This window comes from Aotus nancymaae, unplaced genomic scaffold (assembly GCF_030222135.1).
Source record: "Aotus nancymaae isolate 86718 unplaced genomic scaffold, 86718_ANA_hifiasm-v0.15.2.pri h1tg000003l, whole genome shotgun sequence".
NCBI classification, from domain to species: domain Eukaryota; kingdom Metazoa; phylum Chordata; class Mammalia; order Primates; family Aotidae; genus Aotus; species Aotus nancymaae.
The window spans coordinates 8,366,640-8,392,954 of NW_026988414.1; the positions used below are offsets into that span (position 1 = coordinate 8,366,640).

The 26,315-nt window shown below is 41.7% G+C and overlaps 1 protein-coding gene across 7 annotated transcripts in view; it reads left to right on the forward strand.

Moving 5' to 3' along the window:
• Positions 1-26,315, forward strand: part of DENND1A (DENN domain containing 1A) — a 536,105-nt gene that overhangs the window by 300,622 nt on the left and 209,168 nt on the right. For all 7 annotated transcript variants that reach the window (XM_021674025.2, XM_021674026.2, XM_021674028.2 and 4 more), the window contains one exon: positions 15,656-15,701. In XM_021674025.2, the coding sequence (XP_021529700.2) occupies positions 15,656-15,701 (46 nt within the window). The remainder of the gene's footprint in view (positions 1-15,655; positions 15,702-26,315) is intronic.

The following is a 26,315-nucleotide window of genomic DNA, read 5'->3' on the forward strand; positions in this document are numbered from 1 at the left end:
CACCAAAATGTTTAACAGAGACTCGTGACAGGGAGGCAGGAGAGAATTTCTGCATGCTTTTTATTTTCCATATTTTCAAATATTTCTACAATGAAAAAGGATGGTTTTTATAATTAAAAGCTTTATTTTCACAAATCAATGTTTATTCTAGCCAATTGTTTTTTCCAGCTGCCATTTCACTCTTCATGTTTTTTTTTTGGAGACACATTAGATGTTGTATTTTCCTGTCAAAGCTGATCCAAGATCCTTTTTTCAACTCTCTCTAACTCTAGCACTCTGAAAAACTGTTACCAGCCTGACCAAGGGCAATGATGTTGGCAGGTCTAACTTAGAAGACTTGGCAAGGAAGGCTGCTAAGTCCTTGTCATCCTAAATTTTCACTCCAGAAAATCAAAGTTGAGACTTGTATTCACTGGTGCCTGAGTGGGTTTTGAGAGGAGGCACCATCTTGGAAGTTTCTGTTTGTGTAATAGCAGTCTTTCTCCTGGTCTCTTGTTTCTGTGAAACAACTTTTTGACATATGACCAAAGGATGATTACAGGCCAGTGGGGACTGGTATCTGTTTGTTAACTATAAGATGTAAGAATGATGAAAGGAAAGACTCCAAGAGAAAAAACAGATCCTCCATAATGAAGGGTTGATTTGATCACCTTCAGTCTGCTACCACTGCTTTGGTCAGAGACTACAAATGTCATGAAATTTGAGTCAATGCTAATAACTTCATTCTATTGTGCTCAGTAACTTTCACCACCATTGAGTTTAATCCTTGGTGGTAAGAGCCAGCAGGGATAACTAGCATTTTAAGTAAAGTAGTAGGAGCCTGAAACATGTAAATTTGAAGGAGGTTTGCTCCTCTGCAGATGATTTAAATGTTAAGTATGTCCCCATGCAGGGGATACACAAAATGGAATCTGAAAACTATTATCTCCTGTAGAAATGAACTCTCAATTTACTCACTGCACAGGAAGGGTGGATTCTAGTCATTTTCACTGCCAGCAGGTGCCCTTTCTATGCATAATAGACTTCACAAGTGTAATTAACACATGAGGACCGCTGCTGCCAGTTTTTCTTCAGGTACATGCTGCTAGGAGTTTTCAGGACAACAGTGTAGGCCATAAGAGCTTTTTACATGGCGCCTGAAGATGAAGTCTTCATTGACTTCTGGACAAAGACATGTTAAGTAGGGCTGAGCCCAGACCCTGCTGTTGATACCGCAGGTCACAGTCATTGAGTCCAGAAACCCCAAAAGCTGTATTGCACCCTTTAGTAGACAAGAAGCCATGACAGCAAAGCTCTAGTTTGCATGCAGTTAATAAATGAAAAGTAGGATGCTGAAAACCCTGCAATTATGTGGAAGATTCTAATTGCACATTCACAAATACAACAAACAATCATCTGAGTTAACTTTAATTAGAGCTATAATCACAGATTTTAATTATCTGAAAAAAAAAATCAGTTTAGTACAAATGAGCTGCCCTAAATATTTCTCGAATTATTTTTTATGTGTCCCTTCCTATTTTTAGAGCAGATGATAGAGTGGAAAGTGCGTAGGTTTTGGATTCAGGCAGACCTGGATTCACATCTTAGTCTTATCTCTTATTAGCTGTGTAACCATTAAAAATCTGTTTTATCTCTCTGATCTGCAATTTCTTTTTCTGTAAAATGGGTATAACTTACCTACTTTGAAGACTGGCTCTGGCAGTTAGAGATGTTAGTCAAGTGGCATCTGGGGTGATTTTGTCACCATTATTATAAATATGAGGCATGGATTTCAGCTTCCAGAAGGTTTAACTCGCATTAAACATTATTTTTACTTCTGCTTTGAGAACTCAGGGGAAAACTTTATAATTCATCTTCTCTTTCTATCCCTCAGATTGTTTTTATTTTGTGATTTTTTTTTTTGTCTTTTTTGTTTTTTTAATTTAACTTGAGTTATTGTATGGTTGTTTTCATTTGCAGCTGTGGCATAAGAATGAAAAGAAAAGAAACAAAAGCAGATGGCAGAGAAAACGAAAGGAGTAAGACATTTCCAGCCCTTATGAATATTTAAAAACATGTGCTGCTGGTTCCTCTCTACTTTAAATCTGTGCCATTCCCTTGACTTTGAAAGTGAAAACGAGAATGTTCCCTACCTTAGCTGATGGTGGCCTTGACCTTGGCCAGTGATAGGAAAGCCTTCCTATTTCTGGGACAAAAGGATTAACTTGCTAATGAGAATCAGCATTCCCTTTCATAATAATCACCATCCATTGAGTACTGTGTATGTGGCAAGCTCTTTATAAACATTATCACAAATCTTCAAAATCAAGTGGCAAGGTAAATATTATTAGCTCCATTGTATATATTAGGAAATTGAAGCTCAGAGAGGTTTAGTGACTTACCTACTCTCACACAGCCAAGAAATAGTAGAGCCTGCACTTGAAATCCAAGGCCATCTGATATTAAAGCTCTCCTTACTAATATCCTCCAAAGTGTTAGAGAATAAATTGTACCCATCACCAAGATTTTGTGAAAAAATTCTTCATTCTTCTTGATGACTTGCTAATTGTAGACGTATGTTGTCATTCATTAATTATTCATTTATTCAGCAAATATTTATAGAGCACTTATTATGTACCAGGCACTATGCTAATTAAATTTTGCTAATAAAAGGTCCCAGTAGAAGCCATATGGTATTTCCCATGTAAATTTCTTTTCCCCCTTCCTCCTTCAGAAGTAGTCTTAAATAGGGACCGCAAATCAATTCCCACCTTGAATTGTATATTTGGTTTATTCTAGGCATTTATTAACACACATTTGTGATAAAATATTTTCAAAGCAGATCAAGACAAGTTCATGCTTTTCCCCAAAAGACAATCAGGTCAAAAACAAAGTTAGTAGCTAGGTCCTGATGCTTTTTGAGGGCATCATTGAACTGAGAAGTCAAATAGGTTACATACAGTGAAGGTTTGGATTTTGCATTTGACTTCGCAAAATGCCTCATATTTCTTGGCATTTCCAGATGACTCTGGAAGCCATTCTTCCTCTCAGAATGGAGATGCTCAGATTCTCTCTGAGAGATGCTAGTTTCAGGCCCTTTGTGTGCTGTATGTAGGGTTCTGAATCAACTCCCACATGCTACATCACATATTCCATGTGGGATTTTCAGCAAAAGATGCACAGTCTATATAGGTGATGGAGCAGCAGTCTAGACACAGCCCTGAAGTGACATCCGGTTAATCAGATCTGCACCCATTCCAATCACTATCTTCATCAATGCCACGAAGTTTTGCATAGGAAATAAATCAATGCTAGATTAAGTGGAGTTGTTGATATTCTTGGTGGCAGAGAAAGAAATCAAATGGAAGTGTGGTGCAGCACAAACAGGGAAGTCTGGCCCTCCCCTGCCTTCCCCATTTACTAGATTTGAGGTCACTGAGCCAACATTTTCGGTTGGAAGTGAATAGTGATTACTACTGACACAAAGTAGGTGCTCCGGAAAAAGTAAATACTATATGTTATTCATAGCTGATAAATAGTCAATATATATTAACGTATCTGTGGGTGCTAAGAATTTCACCTGAGACCAGGTATGGTGGCTCACATCTGTAATCCCAGGACTTTGGGAGACTGAGGGGGTGGATCACTTGAGGCCAGGAGTTCAAGACCAGCTTGGGCAGCATAGTGAAACCCCATCTCTACTAAAAATAGAAAAAATTAGCTAGGCATGTTGGTACATGTCTGTAATCCCAGCTACTCGGGAGGCTGAGGCACGAGAATTGCTTGAACCTGGGAGGTGGTGGTTGCAGTGAGCCAAGATCATGTCACTGCACTCCAGCCTGGGTAATAGAGCAAGACCCTGTTTTGGAAAAAAAAATTTCAACTGAATTTTTTTGCATCATCTAAATATATAGACTTAACAGACAGGATGGAAGTGGATTAGATAGAGGATTAGATAGACAGTTGTGGCCAATATTCTCTTTTATATGCCAGACTCTGGGCTTTCTAGCTTTAGTTAAAGACTGGGTTCCAATAAGTAAGCAAAAGCTATGTGTCATTGCCATTTGCAGCAAGTACTTACGTACTTACTATGTTCCTGGCAGTGGGTATAGGAAGATGGGTGCTCATAAGTAGTTCTGGATCTGGGGAAACACTGCTTCACCAAAGAACTCAAACATCCAGTTAAGATTGAGAGATCAGAGATTTTTTTTTTTAAGCTAAGAAGCAGCAATGTGCCAAGAGTGGAATGGTGCCACTGTGACAGCTCATCTGGGAGGAGCTGGAGGGGCTAAGGACCAGGAATTTAGCTTCAGACAGAAGAGGAAGGGAGGTTGGGCTCTGTGGTGGGACCAGTGGTTAGGAAATGCATGCACACACACACACACATGCACACAAATTTGTGTTGGTTTAATGATCAGAAATCATAGATTGCTAGTTCGGTAATTCCTCAACTGAGATTTGACCAAACTTGACCCTGAGGCTTGAACAGAGAGGCCAAGTGAGATAAAACAGTTCAGGTTTGGAAGTCAAAGTCTTGGGTTCCAAATCCTAGGCTCTGGTCCTACTAAAGATGTGACTTTGAGTGAGTCACATCTTCTGCCTAAGCCTCAGTATCTTCATTTGTGAAGCCATTGCCAGAGAGATAGCTAAAAGCATTGCTCTACATGAAGAGCCTGGCACCAAGTGGGCAACTGTAAAAATGTTAGGTGATAACAGATAAGAGCCCTGTGTTGAGATGCACCTTCATTTCCTTGAGCAGCACCCACAACCGAATGTGTCAAGAGCCTTGTGGGGAAGCTTTGGACAATTTTTTTTTATTTTTTGAGATGGAGTCTTGCTGTGTCCCCAAGGCTGGAGTGCAGCAGTGTGATCTCAGCTCACTGCAACCTCCGCCTCCTGGTTTCAGACAATTCTCCTGCCTTAGCCCCCCAGTAGCTGATATTACAGATGTGCACCACCACACCCATCTAATGTTTTGTATTTTTAGTAGAGAAGGGGTTTCACTATGTTGGTCAGACTGGTCTCAAACTCCTGACCTCAAATGATCTGCCTGCCTTGGCCTCCCAGAATGTTGGCCACCATACCCAGACTGGACATTTTTGATGTAAACTATTTTCATAGTTTACATCAAAATGGTGAAAATGAGGTAGAGAAGAGACTGGGCCCTTTGTATTATCTGTGTTACAGACACGGAATCTGTATCTATCAGTATTGTAAACTCTATAGGGAAACTGTCTTTTCAAGTTCTCTGCTAGATTTTTAAAAATTGAAATATAATTCACATACCACAAAACTCGCCCTTTTAAAAGTATTCAGTTCTGGCCAGAACTGTGATGGCTCACACCTGTAATCCCAGCACTCCTGGGCAGATTGCTTGAGGCCAGGAGTTCAAGACCAGTCCTGGGTAACATGGCAAAACCATGTCTCTTTAAATAAATACAAAAATTAGCTAGGTGTGGTGGTGTGTGCCTGTAGTTCCAGCTCCTTGTGAGGCTGAAGTGGGAAAATCACCTGAACCTGGGAAGTCAAGGCTGCAATGAACTGTGATCATGCCATTGCACTCCAACCTGGTCGACAAGAGAGACCCTGTCTCGAAAATAAATAAATAAATGTATACAGTTCAGTCCTTTGTTGTATATTCCAACTATCTAATTCACTATCTGTCTAATAGATATTTAGATATCTCTAACATAACTAATATCACCACTAATTTTAGATACATTAGATTTTTAATATATTCTATATTGTTAGTAAAGTAATACATCCTTATTATAAAGAACTTTCTTAGGCTGGGTGTAGTGGTTCGTGCTTGTAATCCCAGCACTTTGGGAGGCTGAGTCAGGTGGATCACTTGAGATTTAGAGTTCGAGACCAGCCTGGCCAACATACTGAGATCCCATCCCTACTAAAAATATAAAAATTAGTCGAGCATGGTAGTGTGTACCTATAATCCTAGCTACTTTGGAGGCTAAAGCAGGAGAATCACTTGAACCCCAGAGGCAGAGGTTGCAGTGAGCAGAGATCGTACCCTACTGCACTCCAGCCTGGGTGACAGAGGGAGACTCCGTCTCAAAATAAATAATAATAAAATAAAATAAAAACTTTTTTAACCTTTCACAGTACATATAGCAAAAAGCAAAAGGTCTGTAAAAAGCGGGTAGTCTGTGTAGATGGTTGCCATTCAACCTTTAGCCCTGTCCCCCAAAAGGCACCAGTGCCAGGAGTGCAGTGGGACAGCTCTCATCTGGCCTCAGCAGTGTTACTCCCAGCATTACTGAGACTTGCAGGGTTAAAGAAAGCAAGGTGTCCCTTTAACACAGGAGTGACTCTTCCTGGATTGGGGGAATGGTGCTTGTTGGCTCAGCCACCCACGCTTTGGGGAGCTGTCTGGACCACAGCCTAACCACCTCCTGACTGCTGTATTTGCCTCTGAGCATCTGGACCTGCCCTGTGCTCCCACCTTCCCCAGCCCCATCCTGCTGCCTGGTGTTGGGAGGGGCAACGGCCTGCCTCCCCTGCCCGAGTTTCAGCTGGCCTTCATGCAACGTGGCTGGCCCTGACTCCTGCTTACCTGCCTGAGCATTGGCCTGGTTTTCCATTTCTCACGACACATTCTGTATGTGAGTGACACATTCCTCACTCCTCCCCTATTTGGAGCCTGACTTGAACCCAACACTTAGAAAACTCTGGAAGTTCTAAGCTCTGGGGCACAGTATAGGGGACTCTGTAGCAACAACACTCTAGATATGTTCTTGGGAGCCATAGGTCACCTGTAAGACAGGGGCCACAGACTGAATAACATCAGAGTTACAGGAAGCTTCAGCAGTATGTCAAGTGACCTCATGGCAGGGCTTCTGGAGATAGTGTGCCTGCCTCTTTCAGGTGCTGGCACCAGGGACAGTATGTGTAGCACCAGCACAGTGATAGGCTCTGAGTGATCTCTCAACAAGTGTGGGTTCATCTTCCCCTTAAACCATGATGGATGGAAAGGCGAGGCTGAAAAGGGAATTGGATGCTGTGCATTTTGGCACATGGGATGAATCCTGGAAAAACAGCAAGAGAAAGTCTTCTCCTGTTATTACCAGTTGCACTATTTTTTAATACATTTTTTTCTGTTACTTTCTCTTCATTTATTTCTTCATAAACCTCTTTCTTTCCCTTATTTGTTTTGTACCTCATTCATTCCTGTGTTTTCACTGGCTCTCATGGGCTGCTGGTGGCTCACAACTTGAGACTTCCTTTCCGCAGCTGACTTTAGCTGTTACGGTTCTCATTGAATTCTCTGTGGCAGCAGAGAGCCCTGTCTCCTGACCTTTTCTCTGTGATTAACTTCTCCTGCCGCCATGGTCTTAGCCATGGAGCCCTTCCTGATGTTTTCCAAGTCTGTCGCCTTCCGGTAGGCTGAGGAGGCACAAAAGGGCGGGCTATCCCAGGCTTTGATGTTGACCTCTCCAGATTTTTGCCCAGGCCTTATCTTTGTAACTCTTGTGTTCAACATTTCTGTTGGATCCAGTGGCTTGGGGCTCTAGAATGCATCTCCGCTGCCCCCATCCGTGTAGGTTACCCCAGGAAGCCACAGAGCCACACTCAGAAGGGCATTGTCCTCCCTCTCCCAGTCACTGATCAGGTCCAGTGATACACGTGTCTTGCATTAGCAAACCATCCCCAATGCCCACTGGACATTGGTGCACACTGAGCTCACCTCTGCTATGGCGGGGCCCCGTGCTCTCGCTGCCGAAACCACAAATGGAACTAGGCCATCTCTTTCTCTTCTCCTAACCCAAAATTGTTCCTGGTCTCCTTGTGGATCCTCCTCCTCTGTGCTCATCAATCAGGGAGGGCTGGGTTGGATACCAAGAAAGACATTAAATACTTTTTCCCTGGGGGAAAAAAAAAGAAAGCTTGCCTACCTCATGGCAGTCACCCCATACTTTCTTCTTCCCCGTCCAGCCATACTTTCTACTTCTCAGCAGCTGTGACCTTTGTCTAGTCACTTAACCTCTTTGAGCCATGGGTTCCTCTGTGAATTATGGAGACCCGCCTTTCAAGATTGCTGCAGAGATGAGATGAGGTCATCTCAGGCCCTTCCGTTGTGTACCTGATGACACCCTGTGCATCTCCTTGTAGTGGTCTGCGCATGTACAATAATGTGCTTATTTGATCTGCTGTTAACTATGAGCTTCATGTGGGGACCAGATCTATTTTTCTCTCCTCTTGCCCCAGCCCAGCGTGGTACCTGATATTAGTGATACCTGTTGACTGACTGGCTGACTGACTGGCTGACTGACTGGCCTGTGGAAAACACTTTTCCCTCCCCAGGAGCCTTTTGAAAATTCAAGCTCCTGAGTAGCTGGTTTATTTTTCTCCTGTGGACACCACAAAACACCTCACAACCTTGTTTCCCTCTTTGGATTGGTGGCAGAATGTTCAGACCCAAACCTGTGACCATCCCAGCATGTGTCCCAGCATGAAATGGAAACACTAACCTTGCCACAGCTTCCTTTTCTTTCCCCCTTGGTTCCTATTTCTTTTCATACTTTTGTTGCTATGTTGAAAATATTCATATAATTGCCTTAAATCCTGTTTAGAACAGAAAAGAGTATCAGTCAATTCCAGCTAGTAAGGCAAATCTAGTTTTATTCTGGCTATGAACCCACTAGCTATTTTACTTTTTAAACTATAATTATCAAATAACTTTTTTGTCAAGTGTAGCATAATGGTTAAGAGAAGTCACTAGCAAGTAAGAGTAGTGTAAGAGACTTGGAAGTAGGAGGATCTGGGCTGGAATCACCATTAACAGGGTGACTATGGGCAAGTTTTGAGAATACCTTTTTAAGTCTGTAAAATGGCCAGGCACAGTGGCTCACGCCCATAATCCCAGCACTTTGGAAGACCGAGGCAGGTGGATCACCCAAGGTCAGGAGTTCAAGACCAGTCTGGGCAACATGGTGAAACCCCATCTCTACTGAAAGTACAAATATTAGGCAGGCATGGTGGCACACACCTGTAATTGCAGCTACTCAGGAGGCAGAGGCAGGAAAATTGCTTGAACCCAGGAGGCGGAGGTTGCAGTGGGCTGAGATCGCACCACTGCATTCCAGCCTGGGCGACAGAGCAAGGCTCTGTCTGTCTCAAAAAAAAAAAAAAAAAAAAGTCTATAAAATGGATGATATAAATTCGATTATTTGAGGATTAAATGAGATAAGGTGACTAGAGCCTCCAGTCCAGCCCTTGGGATGTGGTGTGTGGTCAGTAAGTAGCAGCTTGACTGTCTTTATCTTTCCTGCTCTGCACGTAGCACCACAGGAGGCTCTGGGAAACAGTATTCTGTGCTTCTGTGACTGACAATGTAGAATCACCCTTCAAATCAGCACATGCTTTATGGCAAGTGGGTAACCCAGACAAAAGCCCCTCCCAAGAGGGTGTTAGCCACCACTGGGCGGGCCATCTGAGAGGCAGGCAGTGTGGCTTCAGCAGGACTTGAAGGAAAAGTGAAGCTGAAGCCTGTGGGACGACCCTGTGACTGGGAGCTCAGAGGCACTTTTGGGACCAGAAGCTTCCTGTGATGGAAAAGGTAGCAGGGGAGGAGGAGCTAGACAGAATGTGGAAGGTCCTAGGTCTTGTCACAGCTGCAGGCTAGGGGAGCAGGTTAGAGAAAACCACCTAACCACCTTCCTCTGCGGCCTGTGGGAATGCTGGTCTCCAGGAACTAAGAAGCTCGTTTTATCCCCATGTCATGGGCTTGGGTTCTAGTCCCAGTTCTGCCAATTACTGGCTGTGTGACGTCAGAGGAATTATTTAGCTTCTCCAATCTTAGTTTTTCCATCTGTGAAATGATAGTTCTGATAATACCTGCCTTATGCTACTGTGGTGAGACTCTAATGAGAAAATGCCTGTCAAGCCTTAGCCTAGTACTGGCTCTTGGCTACTTTGCAGTCAGTGGTGGCTGCTCTTACTGGCTTCCTGTCCAACACTGGCTGTTCCATTAGCCTGAAGAGCATCTATCTTGTCGCTCCTAAGTCCAAAACTATGATCATTCGCCTTCTCCAACAAGATATGTCCTCTGGGGTTTGTTCTTGTTCTTTTTCCCATTCTTTTCTCCTTTAACCTCTCTAACAAAGCCAGGCTCATTATTTCTAGCAGAATTTAAAACCACAAGACAATCTGTGTTTATACATTTGTGTCTTTTACAAAAATAAAAATGAAAGAAAGCAAAGTTCACATAAGACCTCCTTCAGATTTTTTCTTTCTGCCTGTGGGATCCCCTCTGCCTGATCAGGGTATTTGGTAAAGAAGGTGTTGGGCCTCTGAGAGGTTAGGTGGCACTGTGATATGTAGATTGTGATGTGGATACTTATGTGTTTATGTGAAAAACAGAAAAGCAGTGATCTTTCCAAATCACTGGGCTGTCCTAAGCTATGTTCCTTCGTGATGGCAGAGGCGTTGCCCACCTGAAGATGGAGGGCCCTCCTACTTCTCCCTTATTTTCCTGTCTCCTCCCCCTTCATCTTGGGAAGCTGTATTTTCTTTTTTTTTTTTTTTTAACAGCCAATATTCTTTATTTCACTGGACTCATTTCCAGTTAGTAGCTGCTCACCTTAGGGGAACATGATTTAAGAGGGCTCTGGTTATCTGGGGGAAAAGAATTAAACAAATTGTAAAAGTGCTGTAATAATGAACAAGGACTGCAAGATCGGTAATAAGTCTGCAGTTTCCATATTCTTGCTTTTTCCTTGCTGGGAATGAGCTCATGCTGTAGGACTTACCTGTCAGAGTAGCACTTGGCCTCACAGGCCTGGAACCAGGAGGACTGGTGAATAGTCCTTTTGGTATCCCAGTGCTCTTTTCTTTTCAGCTTAAGTACTGAGTATGTGCTCTGTGACATCTTGCACAGAGCTTGGGCTCTCTGTTCAGCAGCCCTGCATCTGAAGTACGGCTTGACCACTGCCTAGCTGTGTGATCCTGGCAAATTACTTTTATCTTTCTGAGCCTGTTTCCTAACCTGAAAATGCGGATGATAGCACCACCTTGCAGAGTTCCCTTGAGAATTATGTGTGTAATGCATAAAGGTGACTGAATTATAGTACCTCAATAAAAGTTCTTTTTCCTCTTAAGAGGATTCAGACTAAAGATATATTCCAGTTAAAGATTATTCTATTGTGTCTATCTCAACACCAGCAACAGAACCCTTTTCCTTTTCTGGGGAGAAGGAAGAAAGAGTCACTTTTACTCTCCTATATGTAACTGATGAAATCAGATAGTGCAATAATTCCCAGAGAACAAAAGCTTCGTACAGATCTACCCCATTCTGCTATACCAAGAGGTACAGTAGCATCCTACAATCGCTGTCAGCCATACAGCAGTTGTGACAGGGTTGTCATGACCTGCCTGTGCGTAAATTTGGTTGTAACTGTTAATATTATCACTGCTTTAATTTAATTATGTGCATTGTTGGGTCTGCACATGTTGTTTAATTGCCATTTAAAATGTCTTCAAAATTGCACTATGATTCAGCATTGAAATGTAAAGTCACTGTGAATGCTGAAAGGCGCCGGAGCAGAGAAGCGGCGTATATGCATTTGCTGTTAGTGAAGCAGATATTCCCATTTATATTTTCTAGAACAGCAACAAATAAGTTCTTTCTTGGACCTAAACAGGAAGATCACTTCTAGTAGATGGATTTTTGTTTTGTTTTGTAACTGAGGTACCCTTGGAAAAACATGGACGTTTATGCCTCTGAATCAGAAAAGGATTCAGATGAGTTGGATTCTGAATATGAAGAAGTGTTTTTGGAAATAGCTTACCCAATTTATTTTGCTATGCTTTATTTTTAATATATGCCCAAGAGTGACAAAAGGTTTTTAAAAGTTTGTCCAAGTGATCAGAAAGTCATGAACCATTGTTTCCTTGATAGTTTTTCCATTCTTGATGGTACATTAGAAAGGAAGGGCATCCTCCCTGAAGAAAGTAAAGAGCAACCCTCCTGAACTCAGTAGAGTATCCAGGTGACAAGAGTATGCTTGGGAGTCAGAAATCCACGTGTAGAGATGACATGTGCATGTAAGCACCTCCCATTCATCCTGGCATCTTGACCATTCTTGCTAGCAGTTTGGCAGATATTTTAGAGCGGGTATCCTACAGAACCAGGGCTGGAACAAGAAACCATTCTGTGGGTAATAGGAGAATGGGTCCAATGGTGCCAGCTATGTCAGAAGCTCAGAGAGAACCCTACCGTGTGCTGCTCCTGTGCTGGGTACCTCAGAGGTGGTCTCTAATCTCTACAACAATCCTGAAAGATTCCACTAGGCTAGGTACTGCCTTTTTGGGAAACGTTTGCTAGGATATAACAAAAGATAAGAAACAGTCCTGTCCTTTAATTTTTAGTAATTCGGGGTCTAGGAATTTGTACACATGAAGGTGTTCATTTTTATCACAGTGTAACTTCAATAGTGAAAAGTTGGAAGCAGCTTAATGTCTACTCTAGGGATAGCATTCGATAAATTACAGTACATCCATACTTGGTGGAATATTATAGTGTTTAATAATCACAAAGATTGTAGAACAATCTGGGAAATGTTCATGTAGCCAATGAGAAAATAATACAATGTATGCACTTTATAATTTCAAAGATAGAAAGCTGTTTATTTGAGCCAGTAGAATTAGAAAGGAATCCAAAACAAAAAGTAATTGTGTTAGGATAACATAATCATGGGTAAGTGTTTTTCTCCCCAGACATTTATTTTAAAAATAAAAAGACAAAGAAGAGATTTCCAAGAAACTGAGTCAGTAGCTACAATCATTATTAAGGTATACTGAGAATAGAAATAGTTTTCAGAGCATACCTAGAATTACCCAATTGCACAAGTACCACATTGAGATGTTCAGGAAATTCTGGGTTTCATTTTCTTCCCTCTCACCACTTTGAATTCATAATTATGTATTTGCAGAGCAAACATGCAGTAGATTCAGGGGAGTATCTGAGGCTTTGTAAGTAAATGATGACAGTGTAAAAGGTATTTGTCCAAATTTGCATTCGTACAAAACATGGAACTGCTATGATTTTAGAATAAATGTGTTTTAAATATTTTCTAAATACAGAGCTGTTGCAGTTCTAACAATACTTGGCTAAGAAAACCACATTTCTACAATAGACCATAATTACTCTTTGGAAAATTATTGGGCTTTAAAAAATTCCTATCTAAAGATACTTGAAGAATGAGTTCCATTTTGTCCTTTCTTGGATCTTCAGTCTCTTCTGTGAGGCCCCTTTTTCCTTTCAGGGTATCATTGGTTTTTATTGTAGGACAAAAAGGCATGGCATTAAAATCTACATACATAAGATTCTATGGTTAAGTTATACAGAGGGCTTTTGCTATACCTACTTATTTTCAGCCATTTGAATGTCTTTTTCTGTATATTAACTCATTTGTTGGAATTTCAGTTCTACAATTCTGGTTAAAACTCATGATCATTGGTCAATTGCATGATTAAATGTAGGAGATGGGAGAGGTGATAAGATTTAGTTAAATATTATGGATTTGAGCTTTCTCCCTTCTATGTGTTAGGCTGTGCTTCTAGTCACATTAATAAGTGGCCGTTTTTCTGGAATTTGTACTCTTCCTGCTTCCTTTCATTACATTAGGCAAGGTTCCACTAGATGAGACATTTGCAGTCTTAAGACTTCCTGCCAGGGTTCAGACTTTGTATTTTTGACATTGAAGCTGTCGTGTTCCTGAAGCTACTTAATTAGAAACACATTCATTTCAGTGTACACTGGAAAAAGCTTGGACAGCAGAGCCAGGCACACTGGGAAGTTTGAGCATTTGTGTAGCTGGCAGCTAAACTAATGGTTTACAGTTTAAGGGGGAAAAAAAATCACAGGGCATTTCCTTGCCCCTAGAAGCGAAGAGAAGCTGACTGCGCACAGCAGATACCTTTAAAAAAAAAAAAAAGGAGAAAAGAAGAAGAAGAAAGAAAAGACAACTCCACTTTCACTGCAGTTGTGTGTATAGTTCTTTCTTTAGCTATTATCAAATACAAAAATCTTCTAGAATAGTTAGCAAACTGAGCTGCTAATATTCAAGTCTGTTTTACATGTTCCCAAGACATATTATATTACTGCTGAGATCTGTGGTAAGCAGGACATTTTATATTCTGGGGAAAGGAAGGATTTTTGCCCAAATTTTATTTGTTGAATAGTAATGAAGGAATTGTGCCCTTTCTTATTTTTAAACGTTTGAGCAATTTAAAAATGTACATGTGATGTTTAGAAACCTTCCTTGCCTATCCATAGCTTTCAGGATAAAGCCTGAACTCCTTAGTATTCAGTTGAAGGCAAATCTCTCCTATCTCATTACTCACCACTCCTTGTTTCTCCAGCTTTGTCCCCAAAGAGTCATCTTTGTCCAACTGCCTCTACTCTACCAGCTTCCCCAGAAGAAAAGTATCTGGTCACCCCAGTCTGAGTCAGGTATCTTTTCTCTAGGTTCACAAAATACCATCTGCATATTTCATAGGCTATATCCCCTACTGGAGAGACAGATGGAAAAGTTGCCAGTCACACCCTTCCTTGCTATTCTTTGACCTCCCTCCCCTAACCCAAAGGAAAACATTACATGGGAAGTGAGCTTGGGGATTTCAGGTTCTACGTCACTAAGTCAGTGTGGCACAAGAGAAGGAATGCCTACTTCAGAGTCAGATCCCAGGTCTACCACTGACTTTGTTCTGTGGTATTTGGTAAGTGATGTAATCTCTTTAGGCCTATTCCCTTCTCTGTAAAATGGGTATTGTATCTACCTTGCATGGTTGTTATGTGGATTAGAATAGAAGAATTTAAAGTTCCTCATATAACGTCTAGCACATTTGTAATTGGTAGGTAACATTAATGATAACGTGTGTACACACACACACACACACACACACACACACACACACACAACCCTAAAACCAAAGGTAGGACCAGTGTATCCAAAATGCCCAGGTTTTAAACCCACTGGAGTTGAGTTATTATGCTTTTGCTCAGTCACTGACTTAGGGAACCCGTGGCTCTGTGAATGAAGCAGTTGGCAGAGGCTTTCTGAATTATAGTGTCATGGGATGGCATGTGTACAACTGGGGAGGAGATGCTTGCTGGCAGCTTTCCAAGTACTTTGTCCAATCAGAATGGACAGTTAGATCACATCTCTTGATGACAGAGGAAGCAGCAAATAGAAAACATTCTTCTTTGAAACACATTATGCCCTTCATCCAACCTTAACTGCTTTTTCTGTTGTAATCATGGCAATAATCGTTCCCATTTGTATTAGAACTCTGCTGATCACTTAACATATATTTTCTTTGATTCTAATAACAACATGCTGGCTCAAATCCAGGATTCCATTTTAAAGATAAGGCAACTGAGGCTGTGCAGTTGCAGAACTGCTCTTTAGGGGCTAATACCAAGGTTGATGCTCTTCCTGCTACCCATGCTATTTCCACTGCTGCCCACGTTTTGAAATTCTTCTGAAGTTTCTAGGCTTGGGAACAAAATGTCATATTAGGATTTTTGTTGTGAAAGGAAATGTAACTGTGCATACGTTTATTAAAACAGTTTTTCTCCAAATAGTGAACCATCTGTAATTTTCTGTCAGAAGCAACAGACATTAAAGCAGCTGTGTGTCTCTGTTTCTCTTCACAGTGCTCCCATGCCCTACCTCATAGGAATCCATTTAAGTTTAATGGAGGTAAGTTGGCTTCTTTCCTCCCCAGTTGGCTATACCTGGGGCTTTGTTTCATTGTGTGGCGGTGGAGAGACCAGTCTCAGGAATCACAGCTCTGCACATGGGGGCGTGCTGATGCAGCACCTCCCAGGTGCACAGAGCTGGGCGTTTAGCTTGGACACTTTTTACTGGGCTCTGTTTTCAGGGTTTTTCCGCTTTGCCCAGAGACTGTGGATTTTCATGGGTTGAGGGAGTGAGAGTCAAGGAGGCAGGAGGAAAGGGTTCTTTCAGGGTTTGAATGAGGGAAGGAAAATGATTTGCATTTCAAAATGTTTACTGTAATCACTATAGCAATATTGCATTCTTCATGGCAGTAAATGTGATATAAAATGTATATAGAATCATGAGGAAGGAAATTAAAATTATCCATGATACCATTATTCCAGATTGAACCATTGTTAGCATCTTACTAGTCTCTCTTTAGTCTTTATTCCCTAAGTATTTGTTTTGTGTAAGTATGCATAATTGATATGCTCTATAATTTTATGACTTTAATTTTAATTCCCATGGCTTGGGAATTTCTACATGTTTTTATCTACTATCAGTAATAATTTTTAATTTACTACCTCTCATTCCCACTATTTGGATATACCACAACTTAACCATTTTCCTACTGTTGGACGCTGAGGTTGTTTATAATTTTTCACTATTATAAATAGCATTTCAGCGAACATCTTTATGCATAAGGCTTTATCTGCATTTTGCCTCATTTCCTTAGCATAGAACCCCTAAAGTAGAAATGCTTGGTCAAAGCTATGCATCGGATGCCAGATTGCTTTCTGTATGGCTGTACCAATTAGATAGCAATTCTTTTAAAGGACTTTTCTGTGCTTTTGTAAGTGTCATTAGTTTGTAGACAAGTACCCCTAAGCCCTTTCCTCCTCAGGAGAGAGCTTTAATTTGTGCTAGAGCAAAATGAGGCATGGGGAGGGGGCTTGCCTGTGTTGCACAGGAGATAAGCTCTCATAGGGAAAATCTACAGCCATGTCCGTCTGCGGTGGTGCTTTGCATGTCTTGAAGGAAGTGCTACTTCTCTTCTTCTGTTCCCTTCATTTCACGTCGACGAGGACCACCTGCTTCACTAACTGTTGCACACTGTGCTATTGTGCTTACGAAAATGAAAGAAGTTGGTTATCGAAAAACCTGTTTGTTTGACATTGAGAATCTTGATCAAAATAGACCACAGAAATCTGCTCAAATTTCTAATTTGACAGGCCGGCCATGTGGCTCCTACATTCTGTTAACAGTTCCTCCTTGTCATCACCCAGCCCTAAGCACATACAGTACACAGTTTATGGACTATCTGGGATGATGTATTTAGATCAGATTGAAGAGATTTCTTCTGTGTTTTACCTTTGTTTGTCAAGTTTGGGGGGTCTATTCAAAGCTCCCGTGTGAAAAATTGAAATTCAAAGTGAATGCTTTCCAATGAATTGTTAGTGCCAATTGCTGTAGAGTTTGAAACACTAATATAATGACTATTTGGTCTATCAGAGTCCACAGTTCCTTCCCGCCTGCCTCTCCTCCTGCCTTCCAGACTGCTCCTCCAGCACAGGCTTTTTCAGACTCCTTTTTATGTCCCAACGCCTCAGCATTCTCCAAGTTTCTAGTTGTGTCTTTCTTTTCTTTACTACATGCCCTCTAGTCACCTTCTTTAAGGCCTTTTGCTTCCACTACCTGGTCAATGTCAATGACTCAGCTGGAATTCCAGCACTGGTCTGCCTCTCTCTGAACTTCAGGTCCAAAGTTTCAAGTGCCTATTGGATTTCACCTGGATGTACTACAGATGTCTCCCCCAAACAATTTATTACACACACACTCTCTCTCTCTCTTTCCCGCTCTCTCTCTAAGCCACTCCACTCCCCTTCCTGTGTTCCTGGTCCCTGTGAATGGTACCACTGCCTTCAACAGCAACAAAGTGGGACACACTGATCATGGCCGACATGGCTGAATGCTCTTCTTCCTCGTCCTCTCTAAATACTCACAAAGCTCTGAAACGTCTCTCTCCCTGTTCTTTCCTCACTGCCTTCATTGACACTTTGCTTTCTTGGATTCTTGCAAAAGCCTTATTCTTTTGATAAACAACATGAGGGCCTCTTATGTTCCAAGCATTTTGCTAGGTCCTGGAGGTATGAAGAAGAATAGAAAGTTCAACGCATAGTCATAATGTTGCATGGGTTGCCCTCCAGCCAGTCACTGGATAACCATGGGCCACATAATGCTTGGGAAGGAGCCTTCCAGCCTCCCCTACATGTCCCTGGGTTCTGCACAGTCTTTCTGCTGCTGTCAAGCCTTCTGCCCGATCACTGTCCCATGTTAGCCCATGCTCTTGCTGATCCCTAAACATATCCACATTCCCACCCCCTGCATGCATCAGCCCTGCCCTTCTCCACCATTCCGAGAAGCCCTCCTGTTTTGTTGTCTCCTCTCACTTATGGTGTCTCTTGCTCTGAATAATAGCTGTTTGCTTCCTTGTCCCTCTCCATCATCCCCGGGAGCATGAATTCTTTGGGAACAAGGACTGCGCATCATTCATTCACTGTGTTGTCCTCAGCACCTAGCTGGATGCCACACAGGTGGTATTCTCTGAGCACATGCTTTCTGAAAATAAGTGCTGAGTGAATGCTTGGAAAGCTGTGATCTGGGGCACATTTAGAAGCCCTCTAATAGGCATCACTGTTTTCAGGCAACCCAATGCCATGATTTTACTTACAGGTGCGGGAAGTAAATTTTTTACTTTTTATGTAATTTCAAGTAATTTAAAATAAGACCTTTTGTAGTAAAGCACGGAGTGTAAAATATGCATACATTTTGCAGCTGAAACTTGAGATAGAGTTTTGCACTTAACATGAATGGGTGCAGGTCTCTTCTGCTGAGCCTTTGAAGGGCGTTAAGGGAGAAGGCTCAGGAAGCACTGGCCAAGATAGATCTTAGCCCCATTGATTGACAGGGGAGGAGTTTGCTGTGCTGAACTCCTGTGTAGTCAACACAAAAATAAAAACAAAAATGGGAGTTGCCCCACTCTTGAAACCAGCCAAGACACTTTCTGAACAAAGAAGTGTTTCCTGGGTGTGTAGGGCAGCTGTGAACTACCAAATCTTAGAATTCAGCCTCCTGACCTCCTCTCTTGAATTTCAGCTGAGATTCCCAGTGCCCTAGTTGTGCTTTCTGATTGGGTTTATCTAGTTCGGTTGTACCCTTCAGGTGAAGGGGATGCTTCGCTTTCAGTTTCCTGCAGGAACCTCCAGCTCAGACCTGGGGCCAAAGGAAAGCTCTTTAAGGAAGGTACTCAGGAAGGCCTATCTCTTCTTGCTACACTAGTTTTCTTACTGGCAATTCAGCAAAAGGCTTATTTTTGACTGTCTTGTTATTTTTTTCTTGAAAGCTATAGGCACCTTATTATGCCTTTGCATATGTGCCAGAATTTTTTAAACTTCAAATGAATGTGGCAGATGTTCATAAAAGTTTAGAAAAAGCTACCATAGGAAGACTTTTTAACCATTTTTATGACACTCGAATTTGTTGCACAAAAAGAAATATAAATTACAAACTTGCATTCTTATTTTTAAAAAGGTTATTTTGGGGAAAGACCTAATTCTGGTTCATGCTCTTGCAGGATGCCATAAGATAACCTAGTCACCTTACAGAGTCCACCTTCCTCCCAAAGTGACAAGTGTATACCTGATCACCATTCTTCTCTCTCCTTCTGCCTGTTTATAGTCTCCCTCTCATTTAAGCAATCTGAGGCTAGTGGCATGTTAGCAGAATAGCCAAGGGTATTGGCATAGACCTAGTTTCTTCTTGGAGAGAATGATCGTGTTAGCTGGCAGCTAGGAAATCCCAAAACACGGCCAGATTCCACAGTGACTGTCCTTTCATTCAAGCGATCTCAATTTAGCTCAAGAGACATTTATGCAGCCCCTCTTCTGTGCCATCTCTGGTAGCAGGTGCCAGGTCATGTCTGGTTGATGGTGCTTCTCCTGTTTGATAATTGAAGACCTTCCTCCCCAAGCCTCACAAACAATGCTTTGCGTACAGACCTCAGAGTGACATGAAGGATGTATCCAGAAGGTATTTTCTATCATTCTCCATGGTGGGATGGTCAGGAATGAGAAGGGAAAGGTGACATCAGTGACATTTCCAGACAGAGGCTCAGGTGGCTTATAAAAGAAGAAAGAAGCTCTACCCATGCACAGGGGCAGTGAAGTAGAGCAGTTAGAATGTGGCACCCCTACTTCCTGCTCACGTGATCATGGGTAAGGTAATTGACCTTTGAGTCTCTGTTTTTTCACCTGTAAACAGGATAATGGCTGTGTGTCCCTTATGGGATCATTGGGAGAATCCAGGGAGATAATGCCTATCAGATGCCCAGCATAGTACCTGCACATAAAGAGCTCAACAAAGGTCAGCAATCCTTGCTGGTTTTACTTCTTCAGTGGCCTTCAAGCCATTTCCATTGTTAAGCTGATGGCTTTGAAACTGTGTTTTAGGAGCTCTTGGGTTCCCAGGATCATCATCCTCATATCCTAGGGAAAGACAGTTTCAACACAGTTGGTTTGTGCCTACCTCATTTTCTCCAGGTCTGCAATGCAGAGGCATGTACCACACTTGGGAGTGACACTTCTGTAGAATTTGACAAATGTGCTTCCACACCCCTACTTGACCGCTTCCCTGCTGTGCTAACTCCAGCCATGATACTTCATCTTTCTGTATCTTACTTTCTCCCTCTCTAAGAGCAGAGTCCTGTATATGGACAGCATATCCCAGTGTCTGGCATTTGGTAGGGACACAGTATACATTCCTTTCCACAACAGAGTTCTGAGAGCCTTCTGTGAACCAGGCACCATGTTTATACTAGGAGCTCTGTATAAAAATGGTGAATGTGATATAATCTCCACATTCACAGGGTTTTGTCTAGACCAGATGCAGAAAAATATAATGCAATTGTAGTGAATTTGGGATGCTGTAAGCTCTGGGAGGAGAGATGCTGACACTAGCCTTGAGAATAATGCTTCTCAGAGACGAGAATGCCCACACTGAAACCTAGCAGATAAATATAAGAATTAGGTAAACTAGGAAATAGAGAGCAGCATCTGCAAAGACTTAGGTGTAGGCAAAGGGGGCTTTCCAGGAGGTATGAGTAGTTCAGCCTCTGATAGGAGCGTGAGCTGAGGTAGGCAGGCCGGGGCCAGCCCATCCGGCTTTGGAAGCTGCAGTAAAGAGTCTGAACTTTATAGGGCAATGGAGAGCCATTGAAGGGTGTAAATAGAGGAGGGACATGGTCAGGCCTTCTCCTTCTGGGCCACTAGAAACACAGTCCTTCCATATAAAATGCTTGGAAACCACTTAACCACGTTAATAAAGTAAATTGATATTTGCAAAGATCAAGGTAATTCTTAAGGAAATTGCACACCGAAAACATGTACATAAAATTCAGATGGGTCAGTATCCCAAGTTTGAGCTTCTGAATGGTTCCTTTGCTACCACACTGTGACAGAGGTGTTGGGAGTGATGACTTTCTTCAAAGTTTTAAGCACCACTTTTACTAGATTGTGTCTTTTCTTCTCTGTTTTCAAGTACATTTTATGAATTAACTTTTCTTTCTACACCTCAGTTTAAGGGTATGAATTTATTTTATATACTAAGTGGTAGTTCAAGGCAGTAGGAGCAGGGCAGTGAGACCCAGGGGCCAGCTGGCAGGCCCCCAACTGCTTCTCCCCTCCAGTGGAATTTCAAGAGGCGTGTGATGGGCGCATGGGGAGCTCCTGGCATTCTGCTCCTTTCACCGTCATTTGTCTAGGAAGGCTCAGCCATGGGTCCCTAGAAGCCTAGTTTTGCAAATATACAAGTGCTTAAAACAGCACTGAGCCGCCATTCGGAGGAAAGCATCCAGGTGCCAAATCAAAGCTCATCTTGGTCTCTGGGATCCAGAGGCCACATTTGTCTGTGTCTACAGTGAGGTTCGCAATTTAACTATGGAACTTTTACACAAAATAATAGAATTCACTTATTTACAGGCAAGGGGAAAGTAATGGGTTTTTTTTCCCTTTGCATTTCAAAGAACTGGAATTTCTGTCAATTGAGTTAGCACTATTTGAACTGATTTTTTCTTTTCATTTTTCCCCTGGCATAGAAAGTCTTTAATGCTTTGTTCCTTTCTCTCTCTCTCTTTTTTTTTTTTTGATATTTATTTTTAAACAGAATAAAGAAGAGTGTTTCTTGTTTACCATTGTACCATTTTGCTTCTTTGCAGGACTCTACATGTAGACAGAAGTAAGATGTAGTTCACATTTGTTAGTGCTGCAATTGATGCAAAAATTCTGAGCCATAGTTACATCCAGGTATAAATGGTGACTTGTATATGTGTCATCACAGGAATAGACATGTTCCATGTGACATTTGTTAGTGCCAAGTGATCATATTCTTGCTTTTTTGAAAAACAGCCTGGGCAACACCATGAGACCTCATCTCTACATAAAATTAAAAAAAAAAAAAATTATCCAGGTATGGTGACATGCAGCTGTAGTCCCAGCTACTTAGAAGGTTGAGGCGAGAGGATCACTCAAGCCATGCCCAGGAGTTTGAGGCTGCAGTGAGCCTTAATTGCACCATTGCACTCCAGCCTGGGTGACAGAGAAAGACCCTGTCTCAAAATAACATGAAATAAAAGGTGATATTTGCATGAAAAATCTCACCTGGTAGTTTCATTCATAGGTTCATGGCAAGAAAGGGAAAAGTTTGGAGGAGACTTTAACATCTTTTGAGTACTTGCCAACCACTGTGCTGAGGTGTTTTCATGTTTGAGCATTCCTCAGACTCTCTGTGAAGTAGGAGGCATCCATACTTGCAGATGGGGAAGCTGAGGCTCTGAGAGGTAAAATACAGTCAGCCGTCTGCATCCACAGTTTCCATGTGCACAGATTCAACCAACCACAGATCAAAAATATTTGGGAAAAAATATATATATAAAAGAAAATAAATTAAAAATCCAATACTGTATTGGCTATTGTATAATATTTGTATAATTGTTGTATAATAGTTGTTATATACAGTATCACAACTATTTAACATTTACTTTGTATTAGTTATTATAAGTTATCTAGAGACAATTTAAAGTATACAGGAGTATGTGCATTGGTTATATGCAAACATTATACCATTTTATATCAGAGACTTGAGCATCTGCAGATGTCGGTATCCATAGACACACTGGAACCAATCCCCCTCAGATACTGAGGGATGACTGTAATTTGTACTCAGGCCTTCAGCTATAAGGGATTTATCAGCCCCCAGAGCCTCTGCTCTGTGTACCCTCTCATCGAGCCATGTAGATTATGCCTGCGCCATCCCACTCCTGGGCAGAGTTCCCCACCTGTCCTGGGCATTTCCTTCTCAGTGCTGTGCATTGGGGATTGTGGTGAGAAGGGGAAAGGAGGGCTTGCAGCTGGCGGCCCCATACTCCTCCAGAGGTAAGCTCTGAGTATACTTGTGACTGGGACCTGGTTACTTGGCCTCGTCAAGTCTCCACTCTTTTATCTGTAAAATTAAATTGATGCTATCCATATCCAAGAGTTTTGAGAATTAACTGATATAGTTTATTCAATTAAATCAAATGTGAAGAGCTTTTTAAAACTACTGTGCCAAACATTCATCTTCCTTGTTAGTAGTATAAAAATAAGAGGCATAGTTTAAATCAGTGAAACCCTGGATGGAGATTGCTTTATTTTATAAAGAAAAAGGTAATTGAACAGTAGCTTGGCCCTGGAATTTCCTTAGCATGCTGTGTGTTCTCACATACAGTCATCACGTATAAGTCTCGTTCCATCCAGAAGGTTCATACTGCAAATGTAGCAGGCTCTGCTTACCTTAGGCCTCAAGGAAGGCCCTGGATTGAGTGGATGGATTTCCCTTAGAAGCTGTCTCCCCTTCACAGTAAGGATTTGCTTTTAAAATGAGCATGAATCTCAAATGCCACTTATCCTAATGTTGGAATTAGTTAATATGAAACAATTTAAAGCTTTAGTAGTAATTTGTGTAATGAAAGGGAACAAGTACTTCTGGCTGAGTTAAGTATCTCTTGTACTGAGTACATTTTCAATCTAATTTGTCATGATGGAAACATTCTTATGTGAGATGGAATAGTCCTCTGTTACAGATGAGAAAAACTCAGTAATCTGACGAGGAGAATCCCAGTAGAAAATGTGAAACCATCATTGATGCTTTCGTTTTTATATTTTCCTATCATCATTTATGTCATATATAGGTTGCATTTAGCAATGTAAACACTGGCTTCAGAGAAAACTTAAAGTTTATAAGTTGTTACCAAGAGAAGCTTCAATGAGTCAAATTCTTGCCAGATTGAGGTAAGGAGCAGTGGACAGTGAGCAGTGGGGCTGTGTAACAGAGTCTTGGGCACTGGAGTCTGGACCTGGGTTCATATTCTAGTTTTATCACTACTAGGTCACTTCAAACAAGCTCCTTTTTTTTTTTTTTTTTTTTTTTTTTTTTTTTTGGTGACAGATTCTCACTTTGTCACCCAGGCTGGAGTGCAGTGGTGCAATCTCAGCTCACTGCATCCTCCACCTCCTGGCTGCAAGTGATTCTTCTGCCTCAGCGTTCTGAGTAGCTGGGACTACAGGCATGCACCACCGTGCGCAACCTAAACAAACTCCTTTGTTTTAAATCAGAAATCAGTTTCTCAGGTGAAAAGGGTATGGCTGGACACAGTGGCTCACTCCTGTAATCCAAGCACTTTGGGAGGCCAAGGCGGGTGGATCACCTGAGGTCAGGAGTTTGAGACCAGCTGGCCCACCTGAGGTCAGGAGTTCGAGACCAGCTGGCCAACATGGTGAAACCCTGTCGCTACTAAAAATACAAAGATTAGTCGGGCGTGGTGGCATGCACCTGTAGTCCCAGCTACTCTAGAGGCTGAGGCATGAGAATCACTTGAACCTGGGAGGCGGAGGTTGCAGTGAGCCGAGATCATGTTACTACACTCCAACCTGGGTGACAGAGTGAGAATCCATCTCAAAAAAAAAAAAAAAAAGAGATGGGGGAGGATGTGGTTACTACATCACACAGTTGACCAGTTTGCAAAAAACTGCTGTTATGCTATCCTCTTAAGAGATGCCTGTTGGAAATACCTATACATAATAATCTTGACCACTGAATGAGGGTCTGGTACTAACGTGCATGGCACTTTGACCATGTAATTTCTAATTGCCAACACTTTGAGGGAGGTGCCCCTGTTTTGCAGATGGGTATGTTAAGGTGCCTCTTGGAGCCCCAGATTCCTCACTGGTAAAATAGGTAGAGACCCCTTTTCATAGGCGTTTTTGGTGAAGAGTAAATAAGAAGGTACATGAAAACACTCAGATTAGTGCCTGACACATGTGGGTGCCAAATAAATGGAAGTGATTATCAGTATTATATAGGTGTAGAATTGATACACTTTCCTTACAAAGAAAGCTAAAAGACTTATCTACCTAAGATTGACTCTGCCCTCCTTTTTCAGCCTGTGTTTTTATTTTTCTGAGTGACTTTTTCTAAACTGATATTAGCTTAAACTTACTTTTTAACTGAGCCCAGCGACATGAGATTGTTGACTTCATAAACTCCTTGCAAGTGATTAGGGGCAGGGCCATTGTGGGAGCTCAGAGACCAGCAGTGTGATGATTGAAGAGCCATACCCTTGGCCTAGACAAATCCCACTTGAAATCTAGGCACATGTGGTTTTGTTTAACACCATGCTCAGCCGACTCATGGTATGGGTTTGCAACCAGGAGACATTTGTTGTTGATATGTGAGGTCACCACAGTAGGGGTGTTTGTCAACCAAATTAAACTTCCTCTTAATGACCTAAAATAATTGATTTGGAAGGCTGCTAAATGGGCCAGGGTAATGTGTAAGCAAGCTGAAATCCGGCATTTTCTGCACAAATTAATGCATGTTGTTGTTCTGTTTTTGTTTTGCTTTTGTTGGGGAAAATGTGGCTGGACCCTGGGCTTTTTGAGCAGGCAGTGAATCTGAGTTTGAATCCCAGCTCTACCATTTATCTCTCTGTAATTTGGGCAAGTCACTGAGCGTCTGTGGGTGTGTGCCTTAACATCCCCGTCAGCAAAATGAGGGCACCTACCATAAAGTGATGACAATTAGAAATAACATGACCAAAGTGACATGAACATTACTAGGCCATCACCCACTGGTGGCTATTATTGTTAATAAAATATTTCCAATAGGCATCTCAAGAAGATAGCTTAACAATAGTTTTGTACAAAGTGGTCAAACTGTGATGTAGTATGCCTTTTTTTTCCCCCTGCTAAACTAATTTCTCCACACACTACTCTCTGTACTAAAGTTAAACATCCAGAGAAAAAAGTGTGATTAAAAATGGGGTCTATAGATCTCTCTTTACATAATATTTGATTCTCAGCTGATTTCAAGATGAACTTCAAGTTGGATATTTAAGATATATGCTGTTTAGGCTACAAAAGAAGTAGGTTTTTTCTTGGGCTATTGGATTCAGAATTTTTTTTTTTTTTGAGACGGAGTCTTATTCTGTCATCCAGGCTGGAGTGC